We start from the raw sequence: 25,957 nt of genomic DNA, 5'->3' as shown, positions 1-25,957 counted from the left end.
AAAACGTAATAAATAGCTAAATAAAGTTCTATAGAAATACTATTTTATTTAACTTATAATAGATAACGTTTTAAAGTTAATACTATTACGATTAATCTTTAACACTCTACTAGTAGTAACTTCTCTGGCACCTGAGGTTTTATTGCTAACCGCACATACGCGTGTGGGGCGACGCACGCGAGAGGAGAGCCGGTCCGTTACTGGTATCCAGAAGACGAGACCGCTTTAATCGCGTGGTAGGGGAAGACAGGTACTGCTAGAGCAATGGCTGAGGTGCGGTCCATCGGCATAAACCGTACGTCGAGGTCAATGCTGCAGTGGGCTAAGTCTTATGTGCAGAAAACCTACCATGATCAGCACGCATTTGTAGGAGAATTTCTAATCGGAGCTGTAGTTTTGTGGGGGGCCAACGCTGTATGTATAACTAACTACTAGCTAAATTTGGCTAGATGACCAATATCCACAGCCTTTAGTGTCGCAAAAATATGGCGATATGTTGGAGCAAGACAGTCATGAATGAATATACAAAAATTGGAACGTTTTCTCAATGACTATCCCTTTGACTGCGAAAATGTTATGTTTTAGCGCGGCAGGGATCTTGACCAATCAGGTTACCAGATTCTCAATTTTCTACTTCTTGGTACAACACATGCCACTGACTCCAACAGTCTCCGTCCTTGTAGAGCGGCACGTCGCACTGCTTACAGCCATAAATTACATTAGACTTGCGTTGATATTGCCCATGGAGATATTCAATGGTCAAAATAGCCTTCTTCTCATTAGAAGAACAGAAAGCACACCATCCTCGCTTAGATCTGCGTATCTTTGAGTGCTGAGCCATTATGAGAGGAAGGTATAAAGTACTTACGGGTTGGGGTCTCGTTAGAACAGCGATCCTGCTAAACTTTAGAAAGAATTCTCTATATAAAATACGTTTAAAATCAAGGTGGCTTTCCCTGTTGCCTTCTTGTCGCCGCTAGAGTTGCCATGAATTTGTTATGGAAACCTCTAGTAAGAAAAGGAACGCGATTGCCCGCCAGCCTCCACGCCTTATTCGTCGATCCCAGTTATACGATGATCTTAGCTGGTCACCAATGTCAACGCCTCCCATAAAATGATTATAATCATCAATAAACTGTGTGAATAGGGAGCGCTTTAGTGAACTCGCCCTCAAACGGTACCCTTGCGGTCTTTGCAGAGCTTGAGGTCTTTGATGGACAGTGCCGTAAACAGTGTTCCGAATAGGCGGTCCGTCCAGTCCAGAGACCTCAAACTGGACCGCCTATCGAGTTGTAGACCGTGGACTGGACCGCCTGGCAGTCCATGTCACGAAACCAACGTTGATGCTTGTCAAGGGTATCACGTGCGTGTGCACGTGATACTCCTTATTTCTGACTATAAGAGAGCTGCTTTTTTAACGTTTCTCTTGCTTCCTTGCGCTACGTCTTGTATACCAAATCTAGTGTAGACTTAGCCTAACGATACAATTTACTTGAATACTTTGCCTAAGCCCCCCTTAACGTGAAACCCTCACATTACGTAGCGCTAACCTAGATAATAATGCGAAAGACAACGATACCATTAACAACGACACAATAGACAAACGATATAACAGAAATCGATATAATGGACAACAATACAGCAGACAAAGATACAACAGATAACGATACAATAAGACGATAATACTAAAGACAAGCATATAACGCCTTAAAACATAACTGTGAACGCAGATATTAAAGACACACGCGGACGTTAATAACGCTGATAGAGCAGTGAGATCCGTATAGCCGTGGACCCTAGACTTATTAAAGACGAACCGTCTAATAGTAGCGAGGATAAAACTAGTAACGAAGATAATCGCGTTTCGCAGATAAAAGCTAAAGCTGCCTTACCTTTAAGAGTAGAGACAATTAACGCCTTTGATTACGTGAGGCGCGATCACCCACTACGCCTACTCCGGAAGTTATGCACTCTAAGTAACTTAGGCCAACTACATAGTTTAAGAAACCATCGCGACTTTTAGTGGGACGTTCTCCTCGCGATAAATAAGCGAGCTAAAACGAATATAGACTAAGAGGCTAACTAGGCTATCAGAGAGGAAGTAATTCAATTAGCGGAGGAGAATCGTGAGTTACAAAAAGAAAAGGACCGTGCGGTCGCAGATGAAACCTTCGCAGAGAGAAAGGCAATTAAACTAGATAGGAAGCTAGAGTTAGCATAAAAAGGGAGGGAGCAAGACCAAGCGATTATCGCCTACCTTAGTTCCCAGCTAGACCTCTAAATGTATTGTATTTTTTGTATTTTTTACTATACTGTATTGTAATGTATTGTATTGTAATATATTACAATACATTATAAGATAAGAATACCTATAAATGTATTATAAGGCTATAAAATATCTGATAATAGAAATAAATGCTTACATAAGCATATTATATATTAAAATAAAGCTAAAAATCACGTGATTCTAAATCTTTAAAAATTAACCTTAAAATATAGATATTAAGCGAGATATTAAGCTTTAAAGTTATGTCTTAAAATAAAAAGTAAGTAAAGCGGGGCGAATTTTCAATTGCTTATAACTTTTTGAGATAATAACTTATAGTAATAAAAAGTAGAGCATTTTAAAGAGCTAATTTAGCTCTTTTAAATAATATTAAATTTTCCCTTATAACCCTTATAATTAGCCTTATAATCTTAAGTTTAAAAAAACAGGGGTTTTTTTTACTTATAATACATTTATAGGTATTTTAGTTATGTAATGTAATGTATTTAAATACAATACACGAAAATACAATACAATATAAAATACAATACACAATACACTTGTATTTACTATATTCGTAAGAGCTCTGTTCCCAGCTACGAGCCACTCGTGTACGGTCCTGAAACGACGAGGACTAAGGGAGCCTGCAATAATGAGATGAATTCGCGAGCATTCAAGACGAGATAGCTAGAAGGATAGTGCCTTGGTTCACAACTACGAGCTTAAAACTGTATAATAACCCTAAGTTCCTAAATACCCCGGTTTTCTCCGGAGACTATCGTGCTTTTAAGGCCTAGAAAGACAAGATTCGTGATAAGCTTAATAATAGTGCGGCTTAGTATCCGACTAAGCAATAACGAATTCAGTATATTCAAAGTAAAACTAAAGGCAGCGCTTACGAACAGATACGAGCCTAAAGTCAACCAGAACACCCCCGGTCATTTCTAACAGCCAAGGAAATACTATAAGCTCTTAAAAAGATTTACGGTAACAGGACTCAGAGAATATAAGCTATTAACGAGTTACGCACCCTCTATATAAGGAGAAAGATATTCGATAACTTTTATGCGGACTTTACGCGCTATACTACCAAAATTAGTTATGCTAATTACCTGTTTTCCTGAACCAGATTAAGATAGACCCAAACGACTAGGGAGTCCCGAAACCTATTAAAGACCTGATATTAATTGCCTACGAGAACGATACTGTTTCCTTGAAGATATTAGAAGCGTTAAAGAATAGCGATAGCATTAATCCGCCGGAATTAAAGGAGATGAAACTCCCACAGCCTCTGCTCTCCGAGAAGGATCAGAGATTGTATTTCAAAGATAGACTATACGTCCCTGAGACATATGTGTGTACATGTTGTACGACATGCTTGAGGAGCGAGTCAAAGTTGGGTTCCATGACCAAGTTACCCACCTACATCCTGCGTCTGAAGTCTCAAAGACTGAACCAGCCAGCGAGGTCCGTAGCGGGTCGCATATGCATCATCAGCGGGATGAAATGAGCATGAGCACCGGAGAAATTGGGGTCTACGATACTAGAAACGCTTGCTCTGAGGGCATGAGCCAAAGGAAGCACATGTTGACCCTGTTGAATTGCCATACCCATCGCGTCGGGGGGGCTCTATCCCATGGCTATCTCTGTGCAATTGAGCAGCAAGAATTAACATCTGCTTCTCATTTCCTAGGGTATACCACATGGTGTCCTCTCAACCCCTACCCATTCGAGGGTAATGGACTAAGTCCCTTTCTGAGTGACTTCATGGTCGCTCTTCGGTCTGAGACACTGTATTTTTGTTCTTTGGCAGTCATTTCGGATAGCTGTTCAAGTTTCTTGTCTCTTCCCACGCGTTGCATTGATTCTAGATCTTTCATTACGCTCCTTTCTATTGATTCTTTTCCAGCGGTGACAATGAAAACTGGCCCTTGGATAAGGACATCGGGAAACTTCATTGTTATGAAGCGGCAAGGGGGAAAAGGTTCACCAAACTATGGCGCTTAAAACAAGTCTCTCCCTCCAACGCCTGATTAAAGCCTGTGCGATTGCATGGTAAAGTCTCGGAACTGTGTGCCAAAGAAGAACATTTGCTCGGAAAAGTATGGCGATATTTTTTGATACGTCTGTTAAACTGACAAGACGGCATGCGCAAGTGGCTACAACCGCCGATCCGGACCGGGCCGCACCAGTTGACCAGACGTGTCTGGCCCCTGACTGCGGGGTACAGCCACGGGAGGGGCGGCTAGAGGACCGAGTACCGGGTACGGATCAATGATATGTTATATTTGGCCACGGTTCTGTACGCAACCTCAATACTTATTCGCCAAACAATACCTGAATTCTCACACATCATAGTAACCCCCGTCGCTGCTGCGTTCCTACTCACTGCTAGTGTGCCAACGGTAAGTTCCTTGAATATAATGCTATTGGCAATAGAAAGCTTACATCTACATCAGGCTAGGTCTACCAGTTCAACCGTGATAACCAGAGGAATGGTGGTAAATAGCTGTGACCCGTCATGCGGCTACCTTGGAGATTATGAGCCAGTTCCCAGGATATTGCCGACGGCGCTCTCAAACGGGGCAGGTGGCGCGGGTGTTGGCTGATAGTATGCAGATTCGGTCTGCAAAAAGGTTGTGAAGATGTTTCTTGCGCCGTGAAAGTTGTACTGGTAGTATAAACTATGCTCAGAAGCTGTTCCGTACAACCATGTGGCTTTTCGGCTTTCAATAAGTATGCCACGAGCACTATAGACGGAGAGCTGCTCCATGTTGTTATGGATATCGTTTAGATCCGGGTCATCTATCTGATGATCGGCAACCCATGCCCAGAAGGTCTCGAAATACCCGGACGCTTGCTTGGAAACATGTAGTAGCAAGCTGGCAACCTGGAAGTTTGGTGAGTTAGTTCCTCTTGTATTGGGAGGGTACTCGGGCCGGTGTGAGCTCCGTCCCGACTGCTCCTCCAAGACGAATATGGACATCCCCCAACGCAGCATTGCCTGAATGTTCCATTCCATCAAGACGACGTCAGGTGTCGGGCCTTTGCCATTCAAAATCAGGTCTTGCATCTCTACTGTGCCGACGTCTCCGGCATTGCCCACCTTGAGCATCGCAGCGGGCTTCTTCGCGTCCGAGAGCTTGCCACCGTTGGCAGCGAATTGAGACCAGGTTTCATCAACAATCCTGGCTCCATTTGGAAATTCCCGTCTGGACCTGCGTCGACAACTTGATACGACCCCTAGGCCGACGAAGCTTCGTGCCGCAACAATTGTCGGCGGCTGGATGGCGTCGCCGATCATCTGAGTGCCGAAGTACACTGCAATAGAGCTCGATACTAGGTATCTACCTGGCGGAAAATACACCATGGCATTCTTGGTTGTTGCTCCGTTGCAACCGGCACCGCAACTTTTGCCGTCGTCGATGGCCTGTTGGATTGCCTTGGTCGAGTCCTGCAGTAGTTACCGATCAACACAAATTCTTGGAGAGGAAAAACTCGGAGCTTCCCACGCTGTAGACTTACCCTGGCTCCAGTAGTATCGGCTCCGTAATCTTGAACATTTCGAAAGACCTATTATGACCACATCCGTTACGTCTTCCCGTCGTTCTTTGAGACTGAAGTTGACTTTGTAAGAGCTGTCATTGCCCCACGGGACGGAGCCCTCGTGGTGCAGGATTCCCAGCCAGGATGATCCCCCTCTTTTCCCAAGTGGACAGGAATGGTTTGTTGGTAAGTGTTTTGCATCAAGTTCGGCGAGCAAGGCCGCGGCTCTGGCTAGGTCATTGGTGATGGTGAGCAGGGGTGGTGCCAGTTCAGCATGACGCTTGGGTATCTGGGTTCCGGGCTTTATCATGTAGTTGTTGAGGGAGGGATTACCCACACGGGCCTTGTTTAGCTTCGTCATTTTTGTAATTGCATCTTTGGTCAGGCGCGTCGCCTCGATATAGGCGGAGGATGTATTGCCAGATGTGACGAAGGCAGAGAACGAGACACGTGTCTCTGTGTGGCTTGCGTTTTGATCAACTCCAGTTGCACCGGCAGCAAATGTGACCATTTGTTGATTCAGCATGCAAACCCACGCCAGGACACGCTTTGAGCCACATGTTCCTTAAAGTTGATACTTTGCTCGCAAGATTTGCTCAGACAAAGATGATGGTGAGGGACTCGAGAGAATATGAACCGGCATGGTGAGAAAGACATATTTATTTCATGAATGTATTTTCACAGTTGCTACACCTCCTTATATTCATTCTCGGCTGGGATTCTTCCCTGGTCGAAAACAGTGCATGTTAAATGATAGAGTGCCACAGAGCCACTTATTTTAGGAAAAAAGACAGGGCCTGTTCGAAGTAGAGTGCAATAACACGGGCAATAACCGAATTTTCTGATATTAAAGACCCTTATTGGACTATCAGACTTCCCTGTGGCAAGACTCTCAGGCTTCCCTTTTTACGCTGTGTCACCATCCATCGACCCTCGAGAAAGCGAGCCAAGTGGTCTCTCATCTCCGACCTGGTCCCTGCAGCCTCGGGATACTCGAGCCTCAAATACAGAGTGAAAAACAGCTTTCATCATTCAGCGGGCATTTCATCCGGCCCGGTCTTTACTTGGTTCTGGTGGAGGTCAAGGGAAGTAAGCAAAGACCCCTTGGAAGATGGCGGCAAGTTCAACACGGATACTGCAAGCATGGTACTGTTATCTATGAGGATGCAGCGTAAAATATTGAGGAGTGTATGTTGATATCTCGCGAGGATAGGTTGCAGACCAATGACGAAGACAACGGGCTTACTCACTCGGCTGATTTCGAGACCCGAGCTGACCACAGTTAGCCCAGATTCGGCCTCACCGAGAGATCTTTGTCTATTTACTCCCGTAGATTTGTATTATCCCGTGACTCCCCGTCTATATGTGTCTGAATGGCCTGCCGTGCCGGCTGGGTCGGTATCTATGTATGTGGGCGACTGCGGTCGCACGTTGGCTACTTGGCGTAAAAACTGCTCAAATAAAAATATGCAAGCTGCAGATACTAGTTTTTGGCCAAGTGGACTTCAAATTATGACCCTTTATTCGACCTACTGATCTTTTAAGTAGTTTTATCAGAGCAACAATATATGTAGCTCTATATCGCCTGTGAGTAATCTCACTGTGAGGTCAATGTACGTAGAATGCCAGAGATTAAATAGAACCGTTTTAGGCAAGAGGCTATTTGCATATCAGGACGTGGTCCTACGGTGGGTTATTTTGGTCGTGACAGGCGGGAAAGCTACAAAGAGTCGATATACATACCTACAATGCACGACAACCCCGGACACTGCGCAGATTCTACTTCCGCCACGGAAACGAGCACAGAAGATCATCATCTCACGTCCGAGAACATGGCTTTTACCAGCGAGAAGCTATGGAAGGTACGTCTTCGCTTGAAAATGATGATTGGACATCACTCAGCCCGCGTGGCGCAAGGCGTCAATGACTACGCGAGGGCCGCTCACTCAAATGGTAAAATAGAAGCTGTGAGCTGGAAAGCGAGGAGCTACTGGACTAAAAAGTTTCATTTGGGCTAGTTTAGCAGGAGTGACACAGCGTAGTGTCACCAGCCGAAACTCTACTAGTGCTTTAGTAGCTTTTAATGACAAGAAGCATATCGCTTCACTTTAAAAAAAAAATCAAGTCAGAGCCTCAAAATTGGACTTTCAATGTCTAACCATGCTTTGATCTTACGTGGATACAAGTCGAAGGAGGCCAGGGTCAAACCGTCGCACCCACATGAAATCAGAAAAGGGGACCAGGAAAAATGCAACGATTCTGACAGAGACTGGCTCTCTAGCAGGTCTTTAGGAAGCAAAATGCCTCCCAAATAAGTCTCTTCTTGGAATTCCTCTCCACATCCGGTTCGTCGGTAGGGCCAAAAGCTACTAGATTCGTGGTTGCATGAGGCGAGATACGAAGGTGAATATGTATTCCTAGTCTTGGCAGTTCCTAGATTCAAATCAGAGGACCCTCCGGCATGCATTAGCATGGTACTAGGCCCAATTTGTCGGGAAATTGTGCTGAGGCATCGTGGCTGCAAAATTACCTTTCCCATTTTTGAAGTCATGATGCCTATTCAAGCTTTGGGATAAGCTTTCAGTTTGACAGGCAGCAGACGGTACTAAAGCCAACTTTAAAATGCTTAAAGGAAACAAGCACAAAATTATATAAGAGACTTGAATCGTCATCCCCAGCATGCTCACCGGCTTGTTCGGCTCGTTCTGCTCTCTTTCACGAACCCAGATTGGCAAATATACTCAGCGACTTCTCGGCAAATCAACCCAGCTTTACTGCAAGATGCGTCCCATTGTTTTGGCCGGACTCGTGGGCACGATCCTTGCTATCGAGAGCCCAGAGGAATGCGCCGACAGATGCACTGTTGAGTGGTATGAGTGCAAGGGCACACACGGGGGGCGTTGGCCCTGCGACGGTGCCTATACAGTCTGCTTGGGTTTTAATCCTTTCGTGAGGGGCTACGACGTGCCTGTTGCTTGCAAGGGCAAGGACAAGCCCTTCGACCCGTACGCTCCGCCTCCCCCTTCACCACCTCCGCCTCCGACTCCGACTGTTTCTACGGATATCCATACGCAGGAATGCATCTGGGCGTACCAAAAGTGCACCGCCAAACCCGATGCCAACAAGTCCACATGTCGTGAGAAGTACCACGCCTGCCTGAAGCACAAAAGTGCCAGAGCAATAATTGAGAAGAAGATGATGGTGGACTCCGAGACCACGGAGCCTTTCATCACCAAGGCCCCTGCTCCCTGCGCTGCTGGCGATTCGGATTGCTCCGAACATAGTCCTTCCTCCAGTACCATAGAATATCCTTGGGAAACGATGACGACGGACTTTGAGACCACGGAGCCTTCCATCACCGAGACTCCTTCTCCCTGCACTACCGGCGACTCGGACTGCTCCGGGCCCAATTCTTCTCCCGGTACCACAGGAGAACCTCAGGAAACGACGACGACGACGGACTCCGAGATAGTAGAGCCTTCAGTCTCCTCAGTCGCAAAGGCCGCTTCTCCCTGCGCTGAACGCTGCGTGCGCGACTACTACAGCTGCTTACTGGTGCCCGACTTCAACCACTGCCCAACGTTGCTCGTTCAATGCCTTGGCTATAACCCTTTCTATAGAGGCCAGCTGAACCTTCCTATTGCTACCTGTGCCAAAGAACCGACATCTACTTCCACTACGACTTCTACTCGCACCCCAACTCCCACGCCCACGCCCACGCCCACGCCCACTGAGACCATCATCCAGGATAAGTGTGCCAAAGAGTGTACTGACGCATACAACGCCTGCAAGCTCTTGCCCAACTCCCACAAAGCAGTGTGTGGTCTTGATCTCATACGTTGCGTCGGTTATAACTATTTCAAGGAAGGCTTACGGCTTCCTACCACCTGCAGAACGCCTACGCCTACGCCTACGCCTACGCCTACGCCTACCGCCGACACCTGCGCTCAGAATTGTCTCGACGAGTGGAACAGCTGCCAGAAGAGCTCAAGAAAGGGCCGAGCCTACTGCAAGTCTGCCATGACTGACTGTCTGGGCTACGACCCCTTCAAAAAGGGCTTCAAGAAACCTACTGCTTGCCGGCCGTCAGCTGCCCCGGCTCAGACCGCTCAACCTACTCAAGCTGCTTGCCCCAAGAACCGCACCGAGGAATGGAAGGCCTGTCGTTCTAGCCCTGGAGCGAACCAGTCCCTCTGCGCTTCCGACTTTAAAAATTGTCTTGGACACGCCCCTTTCTTGAATTCGACAAATTCGACTTTGCCCGTTTCGTCCTCCAGGCATATACCCGGGAATATGACAACCGCGGCTCCCTTCCCCTTCACCAATCTGACCAAGCCTGAGTCGACAATGACTGCTGTCTCTGACTTCCCTATGTCTACATCGTTCAGTTCTTCTCCTCAGACTCCGGTTGGCACCCTCTGGGTCCCAACTGCTACCACGACTTTACCGGCTACCACGACTTTACCGGCTACCTTGATTGCTGCCGCGGGTCGTCTGGAGCCGGCGATGCTCCTGGTTGTTCTTCTTGTTGCTTTGCTGTAGGTCCTAGGTAACTGATAAGAGATTGCCAATATTTGCTGCAAAAATGTTCCCATCACTCAGCTGCAGCATCAGATAGCCCAGCTACATTCTTTATCCTGAGTTTCTCAATAAAATCTTTGTGATGGTGTGATAAAGTCTGTGCCGATGATATAATTGACGTACTCCGTTGGCTTGGCGCTCGGCTCAAAATGTGATGCATGAGCTGCTGCAAATTGATTGGTCCACAAGCGATGAAATCCACGCGACACCCGGCTTTGGTCTGGAGACCCCGCAATTCCCCCCATTCTCATTCTGGGCGGCTCCTTCCTTGCACCAGCAGAAGCAGCTTGGCAGCACAAGCACATGCATGGATGGAAGTCAAGTCAAGTGAACATGGAACTGCGCGAGGCGGGAAAATCCCCGACATCGCCTCACGCTGACAGCCCATACTCCCAGCCCAACTCTCCTCCATTCCGCATCTGTCCCGTCCTGCAACATCCAACGGAGGCATACTGCGCACTGGGCTCCGCCATGCAAACCAATGTCGTTGCTCGGCGCACCCAGTTCTCCAGTTGTGACGAGTGCCGTCGATCCAGAGTGGGTTGCGACGCTCTGAGCCGCAGCAATGAGACTGGCGACTCGTCTGCTTCTTGCACCCGGTGTTTGAATCGCAACCAGCAATGTACATTCAAGGTATGCATCCTTTTTCCTTCTCTTCTTTTGCACAGCTACTCCATAATCAAGGCCAGCTAATCCGCGCCTAGTGGATGAAAGAGAAGGGCTCCGAGCCAAAGCGCCCGCCATTGGGCCGACGCAAGCTTCGCCGGCAATCCGAGATATCTAGTTGTGGTGGCCCGAATGTCCTTAATGACAGACAAGATGACCGAATGGCCTCATCTCCTCGTGATCCTTGGGACCCCACCAAGCCTAGGCAGACCACTGTCTCTTCGCCGGCAGCTACAGATTCGACAACCGGTTCGATTTCGGACTTGCTGAGCCCGCTGGAGAATACCTGGCTTCAGGTTCTTTACCGTGATGGATTTGACGCCGTTTTCGGGTCTTGGATGGGCAGGGACGGCTGTCCATTCCTGTATGATTCTTCCGTCTTTCCGAGAATTTTCGTAGGTCTTGCTAATTCTCCAATAATTATAGCTTTGCCGAACACAGCCTGGCAGGAAAGCATGTCAACATCGCCGAGGTTTGTGGTCGGCTGGACCAGTGGGTAGCCGAGAACTCTGATGATGAAAGGAATAACCCTATTCGCGCTCCAGTCCGTGAACCTCGCATAAAAGACAGATTGATTGATCAGTCAATGCGAAGCACGATTGCTGCTTTTTCGGCCCGATGGCTCTACATCACCGTCAAGGGCGATGGGTCAGAACAACACCACCAAAACATTGTGCTTGCCCTTTGGAGAACTGCCCGACGAGATATGCTTCGAGTTATTAATCGACCATCTTACCGGTCTATGCTTTCGTTGTTTTTGTTCGCGTTGACCCCAATTCCCACTGGCATATCAGAGGAGGAGGAAATTGATGGCATTTCAGGGCAAGCGTGCGTACATGCGGCCTTGCAGCAGATACAAACCTTGCGAGCGAGACAGCGAAACTTGCAGTTCAGTGGATCAAAAGTGTCACCGTCCACAGTCAAGTCAAAATCTGCCGTAGCTAATCCCGATGCCATCGGCAGCTCGGACTTTATTGCCGCAGAGAGTATTGCTTACTGGGCAGCTTTAACATTCGATACATCAGCATCTTTGACTCTCAACTGTCGCCCATTGTTATCTTCTGGTCTGTTCGGATTTGATGCTGAGCTTCCTTGGCGGCTGATACGAACTGGCGCCAAAATGTTTTACGAAATGACAAAGACTTGGCGGGCTGACGGAGTCATTGACATGACAGATGAACGAGCAAACCAAATTATTGCCAGCGGAAGTGCATGGAAACTTCTTGCTTGGAAGCTGACATCAGTCTTCAAAGAGGCTCTGCGCGACGGACATAATGAATCGGAAGTCAGTAGAGCGTTCGGCTTCGTCACTGGCGCAGTTCAACAGTTCGATGACGTCTTCCGACGCCCTTTGGAGGCGTGTCAAAGGCGAATGCACTTTCTCGGACAACAAACAAAACTTCGCTGGTGTATGTGATATGCAGCATGCTGTGAGGCATATTGACCTCTTTGCTAACCTTTATTCTAGACTCCTTAATGTTGCATTACCATCTTAGCATTTTGATGTTCATTGACATCATTGAAGCTACTGAACGATACGACTTGTTGGCTAGCGTGACTGAGACCAACGCCGACGCAGAAAACGCTGTTATGAATGCCCTGGTTTTTGGACTTCAAAACTCTTTTACCATGACTGTAGCATCAGCCTCCAGTCAACAAGATGCCGACGAAGCGTTCGAGGCATCTTTCACTGTACCCATCATATCCATCGATCCATACCCGCATCATGTTGTTGCTGGTGTCCAGCTCATACGGAAAGCTATTGACAGGGACTTGAAACAAGGGAAGATTACTGATGAATCGCATACAAGCCTTCGATCTACACTGGAAGCGGCGCTAAGCCATCTTCCCCAAAGCTCCAAGTCTGTGCAGGCAGCACGGAACCGATCTTCTGAGATGGGAACACCGGATGCGATATTGTCGCGCCAAGATCCGTACGTAGTCTTGCAAGCACCGTTCGCGGAATAGCACATACTCAAGGTTGACTTACCAGATGATTCCATTGGCCTTTCAGCTTCGTGGGCATTTTGCTGGTGGAGGGTCGTGGCCACACCGTACCACCCGGGGCTGTAGGCCTCCTCCTTCATCCGATCGATTAAATTTATTTCTTGGCAAAAGGTACAAGGGAGAAACACCCTCCATTTGACTTCTGCATCGACTAGGGTCGATAGTGGCAACAAATGAACGGCACTAATTACCTGGCCAAGTAGACCCAAAGCTCGGACGCAATGCAACACAAAGCCATGTGGTATGGTCGGGCTATTAGACCGCACCCGGAACACGTGGCGTCGTTGTTTTGAAAGGTAATAGGCTTATCTAGCTTACAATCTCTCATTTTGGCTCCCTCCTCGGGGTAAATTAATGAATGTTGCGGCCTCGGTCGACCTGCCATTGTGGTAGACGGATCCGATGTGCCAGATCGACATCGAACTCCACATCGGATCCGAATACCGTGCAGCTGGACTGGCACTCAATTCTCAAGAGTTGTATTGAGAATCAACGTTGAGTTTCTTTCATATTCTCATTGAGATCTTACTTTTTTCTCTCATTTTCATTTTCCCATCTTTCCATTGAACGACAGATCGGCTAGAATGCATATGACAATAGCACGGCTGGCGAGGTCATCGGTGACCGTTCTCGGAGCAGGTTCACAAGGTAGACGCCTTGCTTACATGGTAAGTGATCGGCCTACGTTGATGAAAGACTCATCTCTAATCGCCTTCTCTAGTGGTCAAGCAGAGGCAACGATGTCAACTTGATTGATGGGAAACCAAGTCAACTCCGGGAAAGCATTGAGAGCGTTAATCAACTGCGATCCCAACTTGATCCGAATGGCAACTTTGGCAAAGTGCGTGCACATTCGCCAGATTTCATGAGAGCTGCCCTGGGTGAATCATGGCTCGTAGTCGAGGTACGTTGCGGCATGAATACAATGATGCGATTCGTTGTTAAGACTGTCGTAGTGTATTCCCGAACGCTTGCGCCTGAAGCAGGAAGTTGTAACCCAACTTGATGCCTTGGCGCCAGAAAACACGATCATTGCATCTAATTCTAGCAGCTATACTTGTTCTGAAATTGTTTCTGGGCTATCTCTGAATTATGCGAAACGCGTTTTAAGTGCTCACACGTGTACGTCCGTCATCAACCCGCTTATCTTTATATATGCTAACTGTTCATTTCGTAGACTGGCCACCGGAAACCACAGGTAACTGGAGATTGTTTCACAAGTATTGGGTTCAATATCTTAACAGAGAATAGTCATTGAGATCATGGGGCACAAATCAACTGATCCGTCTCTGGTTCGGACCATGATGGAACGATGCGCTGCGCATGGATTCTCGCCATTTCACGTGAGAAGCTCATCGATGGGATACATTTACAATAGGCAAGTCATTGATGTGCCCGATGGGCGTCAAGGCGATATGGAGTCTTCTAATGCTAAATAGAATATGGGCTGCCATCAAACGAGAAGCGCTCCTGACAGCAGCGGAGGGCGCGGGTACACCAGAGGAAATTGACGCCATTTTTAGAGACGTTTTGAAGACCAGAAAGGGTCCATTTGAGCTTATGGATATTGTCGGCCTCGACGTAGTGCTCGATATTGAGCAGCACTATGCTGCTGCGAGAAGAGATATCCCGGAAGAGCCAAGAAGCTATCTGGCCAGTTACCTTGAGAATGGACATCTTGGCGTGAAGAGTGGACAGGGATTCTACAGATATGACAGCTCTCCATCGATGCTGCCAGCAAGCCATCAGGAGATTGCATCTACTACAGCCACGTGAGATAGACACAAGACAGAGCACCCCTCGTATACGTATATGAGCAATAGACAGCGACATAGCTTGATCTGAGTTTCCCGAATGGAGAGTTTCGCACCTTTTGCCAGCCAACGGCCAACTTCAACAACATGGATAAAATTCGAGCCTGTTTCTGCGCCCGTTGCTCCCGGCGCCACCGAAGTGGAGGCGACCGCCTGATAACGAACAAGCAACTCTCGGGTTATCTACAGCGTCTTCAACGATGGCTTCTTCTCCACTTCGCATCCGGCGCAGACAACTCTGAAAGTCGGCTTGACGTTATGCATATAACGGTCTGCCATGGCGTCCGGATAAAACCAGGAATCGAACAAATGGAGGGCGAATGGAAAACTTGGCCGTCGCACGATGGGCCTAGTTCGGATGGCGGTCAACCCCGCGTTTTCGAAGCCACAAAAGCTGGGGAAGTCAAGAAATATTGTGGAGAGGGTGAAGCAAAGACGGGCGGTTAACCGCACTTCAGGTCCACTCATTCATTGCCTTGTCTGGGGTGATTTGATGGTCATCTCCATCATGGGTACGCCATGGCCCATCAGAGTGAGCGGAATTGGGGACGACGCCGCGAGCTGAATAAACCAGGCTTCCCTCTTCAAGGAGGAGTCGTCATCGGAGGCCCAACTGTTGTACCTCTCCGGGTCCGTACTCCGTATTGGAGCGGGGAAAATGGAGTCGCGTCTCGAGAGCTGTTTGTTGAAGCTCAACATTTAGTACTGTGCAACCAACGCAACGGTGTGGCTTTCCGTGGCAATTTTAAAAGGGCAAAGTGTTGAACAGCACTGGTTACGTCCCTCGTGCATCGTAAAGTTAATCTCGGACAAGGTTCCAACACTGGTTTCTTACTTGGGTGGCATACCTCGCCCGTATAGGCCAACTCCTCCAGCAATAGTAATGCTGACCTGCCGGTGGTATTGCCTACCTAGGTACCTACACTTGTCTACTTGCTGTGTCTCGGTTCCGAATGAACCAGGCAATGAGATGGATGAGGCCTTGGTTTAAAAGTGTCTGAGCTCCATTCCTATGCAACACAAACACAGTATAATATATGAGCCTGGGTCCCCCCTGGTTTCTGCCTCCCCATCAATAGTGCGGACAAGTCGAAAGACGCTCCCCAGTCTGCCATTCCTCATACACTCTCCTACACTGCTTCATCGCCGCCTGCAGACCCCAAGGTTTTTTCAGCCGCCAGCATGATGTCCCGTTCGGGCCAATCGACTGAAAAAGTCGTAATGCCCTTCAACCATGACGAATATGCTGCTGGTGACAACAAAGCCGTCAGCGACACGGATGACATGGGCGTCGGAACGGTCGCGACACCACCTAATTTTGACCATGTTGATGAAAAGAAGATTCTTTGGAAGGTAACCATCTCGCGCCTCGACTCTCCCATTGTCCACCGAGGGATGCCACGCTCATGTACTCTAGATGGATATCCGTTTGATCCCAATGCTGGCGCTCCTCTACCTCCTCTCATTTCTTGACCGTAAGAGCCCTCTCACACCACAGCTGGAGCTGTAACTGAGAAGCACAGGCGGAAACATTGGCAACGCCGACGTCGAAGGCCTCAGTGTCGATCTCGGCATACAACCGGACCAGTACAACTGGTGCCTCACCGTCTTCTTCTTCACCTATGCCGCGTTCGAGGTCCCGTCCAACCTGCTCCTCAAGAAGCTCCGCCCCAGCCGCTGGCTGCCCACCATCATGGTGGCGTGGGGACTCGTCATGACGCTCATGGGCCTGGTTCAGAACTACCACGGCCTCCTGATTGCGCGCATCTTTTTGGGCGTCACCGAAGCCGGTCTCTTCCCCGGGGTCGCTGTGCGTTGCGTTTCCTGCCTTTCCCCTCCGGAATCCCCTTTTGTGGAAACTAACGGGAGCAGTACTACCTGACAATGTGGTACTGCAGACACGAAATCCAGTTCCGCCAGGCGCTTTTCTTCAGCGCTGCCTCCGTGGCCGGTGCTTTCAGCGGCCTGCTGGCATTTGCAATCAGCAAGATGAACGGCACGGCCGGGCTCGAAGGCTGGCGGTGGATCTTCATCCTCGAGGGAATTGCTACCGTCCTCGTCGCGTTTTGCGCCTTCTTCCTGATTCATGACTTCCCCGATACGGCGTCATTTTTGACAGAGGATGAGAAGGCGTTTGTGATTCACCGCCTCAAGTATCAGGGCCAGACGGTGATGGGCGGTGGCGATGCCGAGACGCAGGCAAGGGCGCAGGTGGAGCAGGCCGAGGAGTTTGAATGGAAGTATGTCTGGCAGGCGTTTAAGGACTGGCAGATTTGGGTGAATATTCTCGTGTACTGGGGTGTAAGCTCTTTTCCCATCTCGCTGCTTTTGCTGCGGACAGCTAACGCAGGGGTCGTAGATTGTCTGCCCACTCTACGGAATCAGCTTGTTCCTGCCGACCATTATCAAGAGCCTAAACTATTCCAAAACAGAAGCGCAGCTCATGACGGTCCCGATCTACATCACTGCCGCGATATTGGCCGTCATTGTCGCCTTTTGCTCCGATCGAGTCGGCAAACGGAGCCCGTTTGTGATTGGCTTCATGTGCATGATGCTGGTGGGATTCGCAATGTGAGTCGAAATGTCCGCTGGGCGCCGAAACGTTTGCATCTTGCAAGGGGAGACGAGGGCTAACTGCTCGCAGGTGCATTGCCTCGAGCAACCCCAAGGTGGTGTACGGCGGTGTCTTTGTTGCCGCGTGTGCGATTTACCCTGCTTTCCCTGGTGTCATTGCCTGGCTGTCGAACAACTTATCCGGCAGCTACAAACGCAGTGCGGGCATGGCCCTGCAGATTGGTATCGGTAACCTCGGGGGTGTAAGTTTCTTCGCGGTCCATGCTATCATGACTCTTTGCTGACGGGCTTTTTTGTGCAGGCCATGGCCTCGAACTTTTACCGAAAGAAAGACAAGCCTCGCTACTTCCTGGGCCACGGCCTGGAAATCGGCTTCATTGTGCTGGGTATCGCTGCGGCATTCCTTCTCGTGTTGGGCTATAGGTGGCTCAATCGCAAGAGGGAGAGACAGTTGGCTGAGGGGCAGGACAAGAACTACACCGCGGCTGAATTGTCGGCGCTGGGAGACAAGGCGATTACATTTAGATACATGTATTAGCCTGCTCGGACGTGTAGTTTGCCTTGATTGAAATGAACCATCGGATACAAGATCCAAGTGGCTATTGAGGCCTTTCCTAATCGCCACGTATTGTTGCTTTACGGGCTGGTGTCAGGAAATGCATGTCGTCCGTCTTGCTGCTGCAGAGCAACTGGTCACAGTAGTATTCTTTTAGACTCTAGTTGACATGTGGTACGGATGGGTCTGCGGTTCATCTGCTGTAGCTCTCGTGGTGTACGATACGGGAAATTATTCCTAGATTAGTAAGTCCTTTAAAAACTGAATCAGGTAAATTTATATTAGGATTATTTATACTAACATTAGTGTTTACGTTAACATCCTTCGTTTCTTCAGCTATTTTTTTTATACCTTCCTCATCTAAAGTATACACTACTTTAATATTAAATTGAAATATAATTACGAAGATAACAGAAATTAACACATAAAATAGAAAAAATTCTATTATATTAATTTTAGAAACTAATCTTTTTATAGATTTACCTAGGTATCCTTCTAAACAAAAAAATATAAAAACTGATGAGGGTATTATTATAAAAAAATTCAAATATATCATATTTATTATTTAAATATAACTGGATTTTAGATTATATATTTATACCTGTGGACATGCATTTCACGGTTGTACTTCTTATAATAACTTTAATAATTTTATATAAACTATATGAAATTATCATGATATTTTTGATAATAGTCTTTTATTTTATTTAATATATGACTTATTAAACATAACACCCTTTACTATTCATTTTATATAGGATAAGTATACATCCATTAAACTTTTTTTGATATTACTCTAATAGAACTTATAGGAATTGAACCTACATTTTAATGATTAAAAGTCATACGTATTCACCATTATACTAAAGTTTCTTATGCTCGAAGTAAAACTTGAACTTACAATAAAAATAGCTTTAATATTTCACTCTACCAATTGAGTTATACGAGCTTATTAGATATTAGGTATCTTGCTTTTATTAATTTATTTAATTTTTTATATCTTGTAGATAATCCTACATTTAAAAATTGAGCTGCTTCTTTATTACCTAAAAATACTCTCTCTTCGTTTAATACTGTGTCTAGAACTTTAACTTTAATAGATCTGTTTATTGACATTTTTATTAGGCTTTTAGGTGAATGATTTTTACCATAAGTTTCTTCACCTTTACGTAATATAGCTATCTCCCTTATCTTTAATTTAGCCTCTTCTGTATGTTTATGTCCTAAAGACTTTAACCCTATATATGATTTGGTAATTTTAGTATGTTTATTATCGAGAATAAGCTATTTTTAATATATTATACTTAGGTTCTAATAAATCTATATATTATTGCTCTCTTTCTATTAAGTTATTTATATCACAATATTCTAGAATATCTATACTAAAATTAGAATAGCCATATTTTAGTATTGTAAATAGCACTAGATCCTTTAGCTAGTTTACGCTGAATAGAATTTGTAGAATAATAAATGCTAAATCTACCTCTAATAAATTTAGCTGAACCTATAGAACTTTTATTTGTAATTAAATTATTTCGTACCCTCTGGGGTCAGGTATATACCTGATTTATTCTTATTATCCTTATAAAGAATAAATTTGTCCCTTTTTGCATTAAAATATGTTTTTCGGGTACTGTATTATTATTAATTGTGTTTTTCATTATTTAAAGTTAAATAATTATGCCCTTGTTCACTCTTTCGAATTTATGAGCCATAGTGTTAAAAACCATTATAAAACTCTATTATAAATTATAGATTATAGTTCTTTGGGTCTTCATTTAATCCTTAATTAGGTATAGTAGAGTTATCTAACCTTAACTAATTTTAAGATTTAACTCGAATTAATTTAATTTACTATAAGATTTAAGTTCAACGTTCTGCTCGACCAATTAAGCTTCACGAGCTTATGGAGATATTAGGAGTCGATCCCGAATTAACGATATGCAAAATCGCAGTTTTACCTATTAAACTATACCCCCTTTTTATATATCTAATGGGTGAATATTTAATAGATATATAAAATAAAAATTATTATGATAATATTAAGTATAAACTAAATTTACAAATAATAACACATAATAATAATATAACATAACAAAAACTTAATAAATAATTACTACTTTTATTTCATAAATTTAAATATTTTTCTAAAAAGAAAATTAAATATTTTCCTATTTTATTATTTGTGGATATATATTTTATTAAATCTTTAGAAATTATAAATTTACTAATATAAATATTAAGAATAATATATAGAAAAATTAGACTATAAACTAATAAACCATTAATTTCATATAATAAATTCAAAGGATAATTATTTAATAAATTGTTCCTATCTGAATTTAAAGTTATTCTTATACCTAATTTAAGAATACTATTATTTTTATTATTATCTAAAACTTTAGACATAAATGTAGTAGTTAATTGTACGGCTGCTATAGTAGTAACACTTACAGCTAATTTAACGGCAGGAGGACCAGCTATATATTTAGCTACTTGAATACCAGCACTAGCCCCTCCAGCTGCAGATATAGCAGCTGCTGTTCTGTTCATATAATTAATAGGTAAACTAAACTATCCACCATTAGCATTAATATTAATAGTAGCATCTTCTCCTACATTAAAATTGCTATTATCTTTATCTGCAAGATAAAAAATAGACATTTAATTATCACTTATAAATAAATAAATAATAATATAAAAGAATATAAAAAATAAAATATTTAAAAATCAAGTAGGTGTAACCATAAATCTATAAATGTAAGGAGAACCTATATATAAATATAATTTACTTTAGTAAATTAAAAAAGTAAATAAAAAACAAAAAGCAAAAATTAAAATATTAAGTAAACATAACATATTTTTTTAATAAAAATTATAGTTTTATACATTAATTTAAAAACCTCTAAGATAAATCGAATATCTATCCTTTATAATATTAGAGCTCTACCTTTAAGCTATAGAAGTTAATAATAAAAATATCCGAAGAAGGACTTGAACCTAGGCTTCTAACGTGTAAAGTTCGCATTCTACCACCAAATTGAAACATATTCCCTTATATTACTGCCCTAGTAATATAATAATTTTTACCTTTATAAAATCCTTTTTTAATTAAACATTCGGAAATGTAAGAATAATATACATTAATAAATAACGCCGCTCTTCTTATAGAAGGAAAATAAGTTATTTCTTTAGTATTAATGTATTTTACAACTACAGGTAAAGATTTAATATTAAAATATGCATTTTCTTTATTACCCTATATACCTTTTTTTAGCTAGACGTATTTTCTCTTTGGAAATACAACTATGTTTAAATCCTAAAAGAGATTCAGCTACTTTTAAAGTATTATATTTAGGCTTCAATAGATTTAAATAAAATTGTTCTCTTTCTATTAAGCTATTTATACCATAATATTCTAGAATATCTAATTTAAAATTAACATAATCATATTTTAATATAGCACTGTATATAGCACTCGAACTCTCTTTTAATTTTCTATTAATAGAGTCTCTAGAATAATATATACTAAATCTCGTTTTCAAACATTTTGCAGAACCTATAGAACTTTTTCTTGTAATCATATTAGTTCGTACTCCTATAGGGTCAGATAAATTCCGGATTTATTCTTATTTTCTTTATAAATTATAGTCTTATATTCTTCTACGTTAGTATAAGAAATAATAGGTACTATATTTAATTTCTTTTTCTTTCTTATATTCATAAATTTATAGTATTTATTTTACAAAAGGGAACATACTTCCCTAGCAAAAAGGAGATGATTTAAACATCTTAATTTACACTGTTAATTTAATGCATATTATATCTATAAAAACCTTTTCTTTAAATAGATTACTATTAGATCTATTAATTTTATCTAAATACATTTATTAATGTTATATTAGGAGTCGATTCCGAATTAACGATATGTAAAATCGCAATTTTACCTATTAAACTATATCCCCTATAAGCAAATATTAAAGAGATATATAAAATAAAAATTATTATAACAATATTATAAATAAAAATAATTTAGCCATAGCTATACAAAACAATAACATAACATAACAAAAACCTAAAAAATAATTACTATTTTTACTTCATAAATTTAAATATTTATTTAACCAAAAAACTAAAAATTTACCTATCTTATTGTTTTATATTAAAGATGGTATATATTTAACAAAATCTTTACTAATTATATATTTACTAATATAAATATTAAAAATAATATATATAAAAGCTAAAGCATAAATAAGTAAACCATTAACTTCATATAATAAATTTAAAGGATAATTATTAAGTGAACCCTCTTCAACTAAATTAGCGACCAATTTACTACTATTTTTAGTATCTATACTGCCTAAAATTTTACTCATTCCTACAGTACCTAACTAGACAGCACTAACTGTAATACCTGCTGCAGCCAATTTAACAACAGGAGACCTACCAGTATACTTAGCTGCTTTAATACTAGCACTAACACCAGCTCCTATTAATATAGCTGCCGCCGTTTTATTTAAATAATTAATAGGAATAGTAACATTTACATTAGTAATATTAACACTAGCATTTTCTCCTACATTAAAATTAGTAGTATTTTTATTTATAAAAGGAAAAATAGACATTTAATTATCACTTATAAATAAATAAATAATAATATAAAAAACCGTAAAAAATAAAATATTTAAAAATCAAGTAGGTGTAACTATAAGTCTATAAATAAATAAAGGGCCTATATTTAAATATAATCTACTTTAATAAATTAAAAAAGCAGATAAAAAACAAAAAGCAAAAACTAAAAAATTAAATATATTTAACATATTTTATTAATAAAAAAATATAGTTTAAAACATTAATTTAAAAACCTTTAAGATAAATTAAACATCTATCCTTTATAATATTAGAGCTTTACCTTTAAGTTATAGAAGTTAATAATAAAAATATCCGAAAAAGAACTTGAACCTTTAAGACTAGAAGTCTACAAATTATTAATATTTTTAGTTATATAAAAACTATTACCTTCGTAATATCCTTTTTTATTTAAACATTTAGAAATATAAGAATAGTATACATTAACAAATAAAGCTGCTCTAAAGGGAAAATAACTTATTTCATTAGAATTAATATTCTTTATAATAACAGCTAATAATTTACGGTTTAAATAAGCATTTTCTTTAAGAGGCATGCCACTAAAAAAGGTTTACCTGTTTTAGATATACGTATCTTTTCTAGAGGACTATGTTTAAATCCTAAAAGAAAACCAGCTACTTTTAAAGTATTATACTCTAAGTTTAAAGTATCTAGATAGAATTATTCTCTTTTTAAAATAGATGAACTATTACATAGTTCTAATATATCTAATCTTAAATTTTCATAATTATATTTTAACAAGGCTTTATATATTAGACTATTATTCTTTTTTAATTTATATTCTAAATAGTATTTATTAAAATAGTCTTTTAATCTTTTAGATAAGTTAATAGAAGATCCTATATATTTTTTATTTAAAATAATATTGGTTTATAAGTAAATACCACCTTTATTATTTAAATCTTTATATATTATTTTTCTATTTAGAAATGGATTATTATAAGTAAATATTATTTTCATATATCTAAGGAGTGACTTAAACACTTACGGGTTATTCCCAGATTATCTTAAGTAATTACTGTCTTTCGATTCTAGCACTTAAACTTGTTTATTGTGTTTACTAATTTCACTATTTAAACTAAGGTTAAAGTGATTCAAACACTTGGTGTCACTGTTATGAGTAGTGCGCTTTACTAGCTAAGCTATAACCTCTAAATTATAAGCCTATATATTACAAATAAATCTAAAAAACGCGGCTAAAGGACTTACACTAATATCTTTCGGGCATAAACCAAATATGTTTCTATTACACTAATTCGCTTAGACTAGGCAGGATTCGAACCTACGGTGGTAGCATTAAAAGAGCTATATTATAACCACTTAACTACTAATTCTTTTAAGCCTAATGCAAATATCGCGCTTAAAAATTAAGCTAATATTATTTTTATTTTTCATAATTATACTAATTATTTTATAGATTATTATAATGTAAAGACTATAAATAAATAAATATAAGTTTTTTTTATTAGCTAAGCTAGGAATATAATCTCCAAGTATTAACTATTAGTTAATGTTATAAAATTAATTATAACCATTAAAACTAAAGCAATTAAAATAAGCAATATATTAATAAATACATAAGTATATTATAGTTTAACTCTTAATTTAATAAAAGAAGCTAATTTTAGATATTTTTCTTCTAAATTAAGTTTATCTATTAATATATTACTATATACAGCAAATAATATAGTAACAAGACAAGTTAATATAAATATACAACTACTAATATTAATAACTAAGCAAATTTTAGTAATTAATAAATTAGATAAATAATCATTAAACTAATTAATTAATTTTATAATATAATTATTATTAGAGAATTTATTAATAGAACCCGAGCCTTTAGCTATAAAATTACTATACTTTTTATCTAGATTATTACTAATTTCTTTAGCTTTATTAAAAACTTTACTAAATTCTTTATTATAAAATTCAAAGAATTTCTTAGGATTTTCGTTATAACTTTTAGTATTTTCATTGTATATTTTTCAATATTTATTATGTACATCTAATAAATCTTGAATAGAACTTTTAACCTTCTAAAGATACTTCTTTATCTCTAATATTTCATTCTTATCCTTATTAGACTTCTCTATATTATAGTATAATAAATTAAGTTTATTATTTATATTATTAATAGTCTAATTAAATTCAGTATTTTTCTGTATATTAGCCATTCTTCCATAGAAAGCTTAATAACTAAGAACTGTCCCACCACTAGTAATATATTTTCACATAGAATTAAAATTTAAGTTTCATATTTTTTTGTAAATAAAATACGCTTGTTCACTCGAGCATTTAACTCGCAGTCCTTTCCGTTTTTTTATGATAATAAGAGTCCTTATATAAAATTTTACACGAAATATTTACTATGCCTGTTTATTAACTTAGCGACATTAACCTAAGCCTATTACAGATCCTTTTCCTTAGTTTACGGGATATTAAACGTGATAATTCCCTTTTAAGGGAATATAGGAGATAAGATAAAATAAATTTCCAGCATAAAAAAAAATATCCTACTAAAAGATAATATAGGTTTTCACATTAAGTGGTATTCACCTAAATTTAAATATAACTAGAGTTACAAAAATTATAAATATCTCTTCTTATTAGTGATCCTACTCCTAAATATTATATTTTATAAATTTAAGATAAACTAATTTACCATTAAATAAAAATTTAGTATTTTTTTCTACTCTATTTTAAGTAGTTTAAGAAAGTATACCTATAAATTTAATACTTTTAACTATAGAAGAGAATGTATTTATAATATCTTCACTACTAGCATCTAGTAATTAAACCATTTTAGAAGTAAGTGAGCCTTTAAATCTATTTAAAGATTTTATAAAAATTCTACTATCCTTAATTTCGTAATTTAAAGGTTCATTTAATAGTTTAGTAATATCTACTTAAAGAAGCTCTTTATTAACTTTTGGTATTTTTGAAGTAGATAAACGATTATTATTCATTTAACTTAAAATACGTTTCATTAAAACTTTACCTTCTTAAAGGTAATTAAGTCCTCTTTTATAAATATAGCCTTTCAATCCTTATAATCTAAATACTTCTTATTATGTAAGAGAATTAAAGAAAGGTATTAAAACTAATTCTATATAACTCCTACGTTGAATAATTAAATTGAAAATTCCTCTAGAATTAGGATTAATTTTAACTTAATTTTCATCCATCTATCCATTAATTACACTATTCAGCTATTTTAAAGGAGCTAAGTTATAAAAAAAATTTTTAATAACTAAGATTAAAGTTTCATTACCCTTTTAACTAATATTAAAA

At 40.7% G+C, this 25,957-nt stretch overlaps 5 protein-coding genes and 2 non-coding genes across 7 annotated transcripts; 4 read left to right on the top strand and 3 right to left on the bottom strand.

Moving 5' to 3' along the window:
- Window positions 1–4,805: 4,805 nt before the first annotated feature.
- On the bottom strand, window positions 4,806–5,570 carry J3458_012270 (uncharacterized protein; the record flags this gene model as incomplete). Its single annotated transcript, XM_066120003.1, has 1 exon — window positions 4,806–5,570. The coding sequence occupies one exon, from the start codon at window positions 5,568–5,570 to the stop codon at window positions 4,806–4,808; it is 765 nt and encodes a 254-aa protein (XP_065974949.1).
- A 2,921-nt stretch (window positions 5,571–8,491) lies between these two features.
- Window positions 8,492–10,354, top strand: J3458_012269 (uncharacterized protein; the record flags this gene model as incomplete). The annotated part of the gene is made up of 1 exon (XM_007813962.2): window positions 8,492–10,354. The coding sequence occupies one exon, from the start codon at window positions 8,492–8,494 to the stop codon at window positions 10,352–10,354; it is 1,863 nt and encodes a 620-aa protein (XP_007812153.2).
- A 372-nt stretch (window positions 10,355–10,726) lies between these two features.
- Window positions 10,727–13,027, top strand: J3458_012268 (uncharacterized protein; the record flags this gene model as incomplete). The annotated part of the gene is made up of 4 exons (XM_007813963.2): window positions 10,727–11,026; window positions 11,098–11,423; window positions 11,486–12,468; window positions 12,528–13,027. 4 exons carry the CDS (start codon window positions 10,727–10,729, stop codon window positions 13,025–13,027), a joined length of 2,109 nt encoding a protein of 702 aa, XP_007812154.2.
- Window positions 13,028–14,166: 1,139 nt separating this feature from the next.
- Window positions 14,167–14,862, top strand: J3458_012267 (uncharacterized protein). Its single transcript, XM_066120002.1, has 4 exons — window positions 14,167–14,188; window positions 14,244–14,264; window positions 14,318–14,444; window positions 14,506–14,862. Exons 3-4 carry the CDS (start codon window positions 14,329–14,331, stop codon window positions 14,840–14,842), a joined length of 453 nt encoding a protein of 150 aa, XP_065974948.1. The 5' UTR covers window positions 14,167–14,188; window positions 14,244–14,264; window positions 14,318–14,328; the 3' UTR covers window positions 14,843–14,862.
- A 1,239-nt stretch (window positions 14,863–16,101) lies between these two features.
- On the top strand, window positions 16,102–17,992 carry J3458_012266 (uncharacterized protein; the record flags this gene model as incomplete). Its single annotated transcript, XM_066120001.1, has 7 exons — window positions 16,102–16,233; window positions 16,298–16,355; window positions 16,404–16,690; window positions 16,753–17,181; window positions 17,240–17,451; window positions 17,525–17,696; window positions 17,756–17,992. 7 exons carry the CDS (start codon window positions 16,102–16,104, stop codon window positions 17,990–17,992), a joined length of 1,527 nt encoding a protein of 508 aa, XP_065974947.1.
- Window positions 17,993–18,810: 818 nt separating this feature from the next.
- J3458_012265 lies at window positions 18,811–18,883 on the bottom strand. The gene has a single exon. It is a non-coding gene; the product is annotated as a tRNA-Lys (tRNA).
- A 5,041-nt stretch (window positions 18,884–23,924) lies between these two features.
- On the bottom strand, window positions 23,925–23,997 carry J3458_012264. The gene has a single exon. It is a non-coding gene; the product is annotated as a tRNA-Lys (tRNA).
- Between the last annotated feature and the right edge of the window lie 1,960 nt (window positions 23,998–25,957).

The sequence above is a fragment of the Metarhizium acridum genome (assembly GCF_019434415.1).
Source record: "Metarhizium acridum strain ARSEF 324 chromosome Unknown scaffold_255, whole genome shotgun sequence".
NCBI classification, from domain to species: domain Eukaryota; kingdom Fungi; phylum Ascomycota; class Sordariomycetes; order Hypocreales; family Clavicipitaceae; genus Metarhizium; species Metarhizium acridum.
The sequence above is the reverse complement of the archived record's forward strand: the minus strand, read 5'-3'. Positions and strand labels throughout refer to the sequence as shown.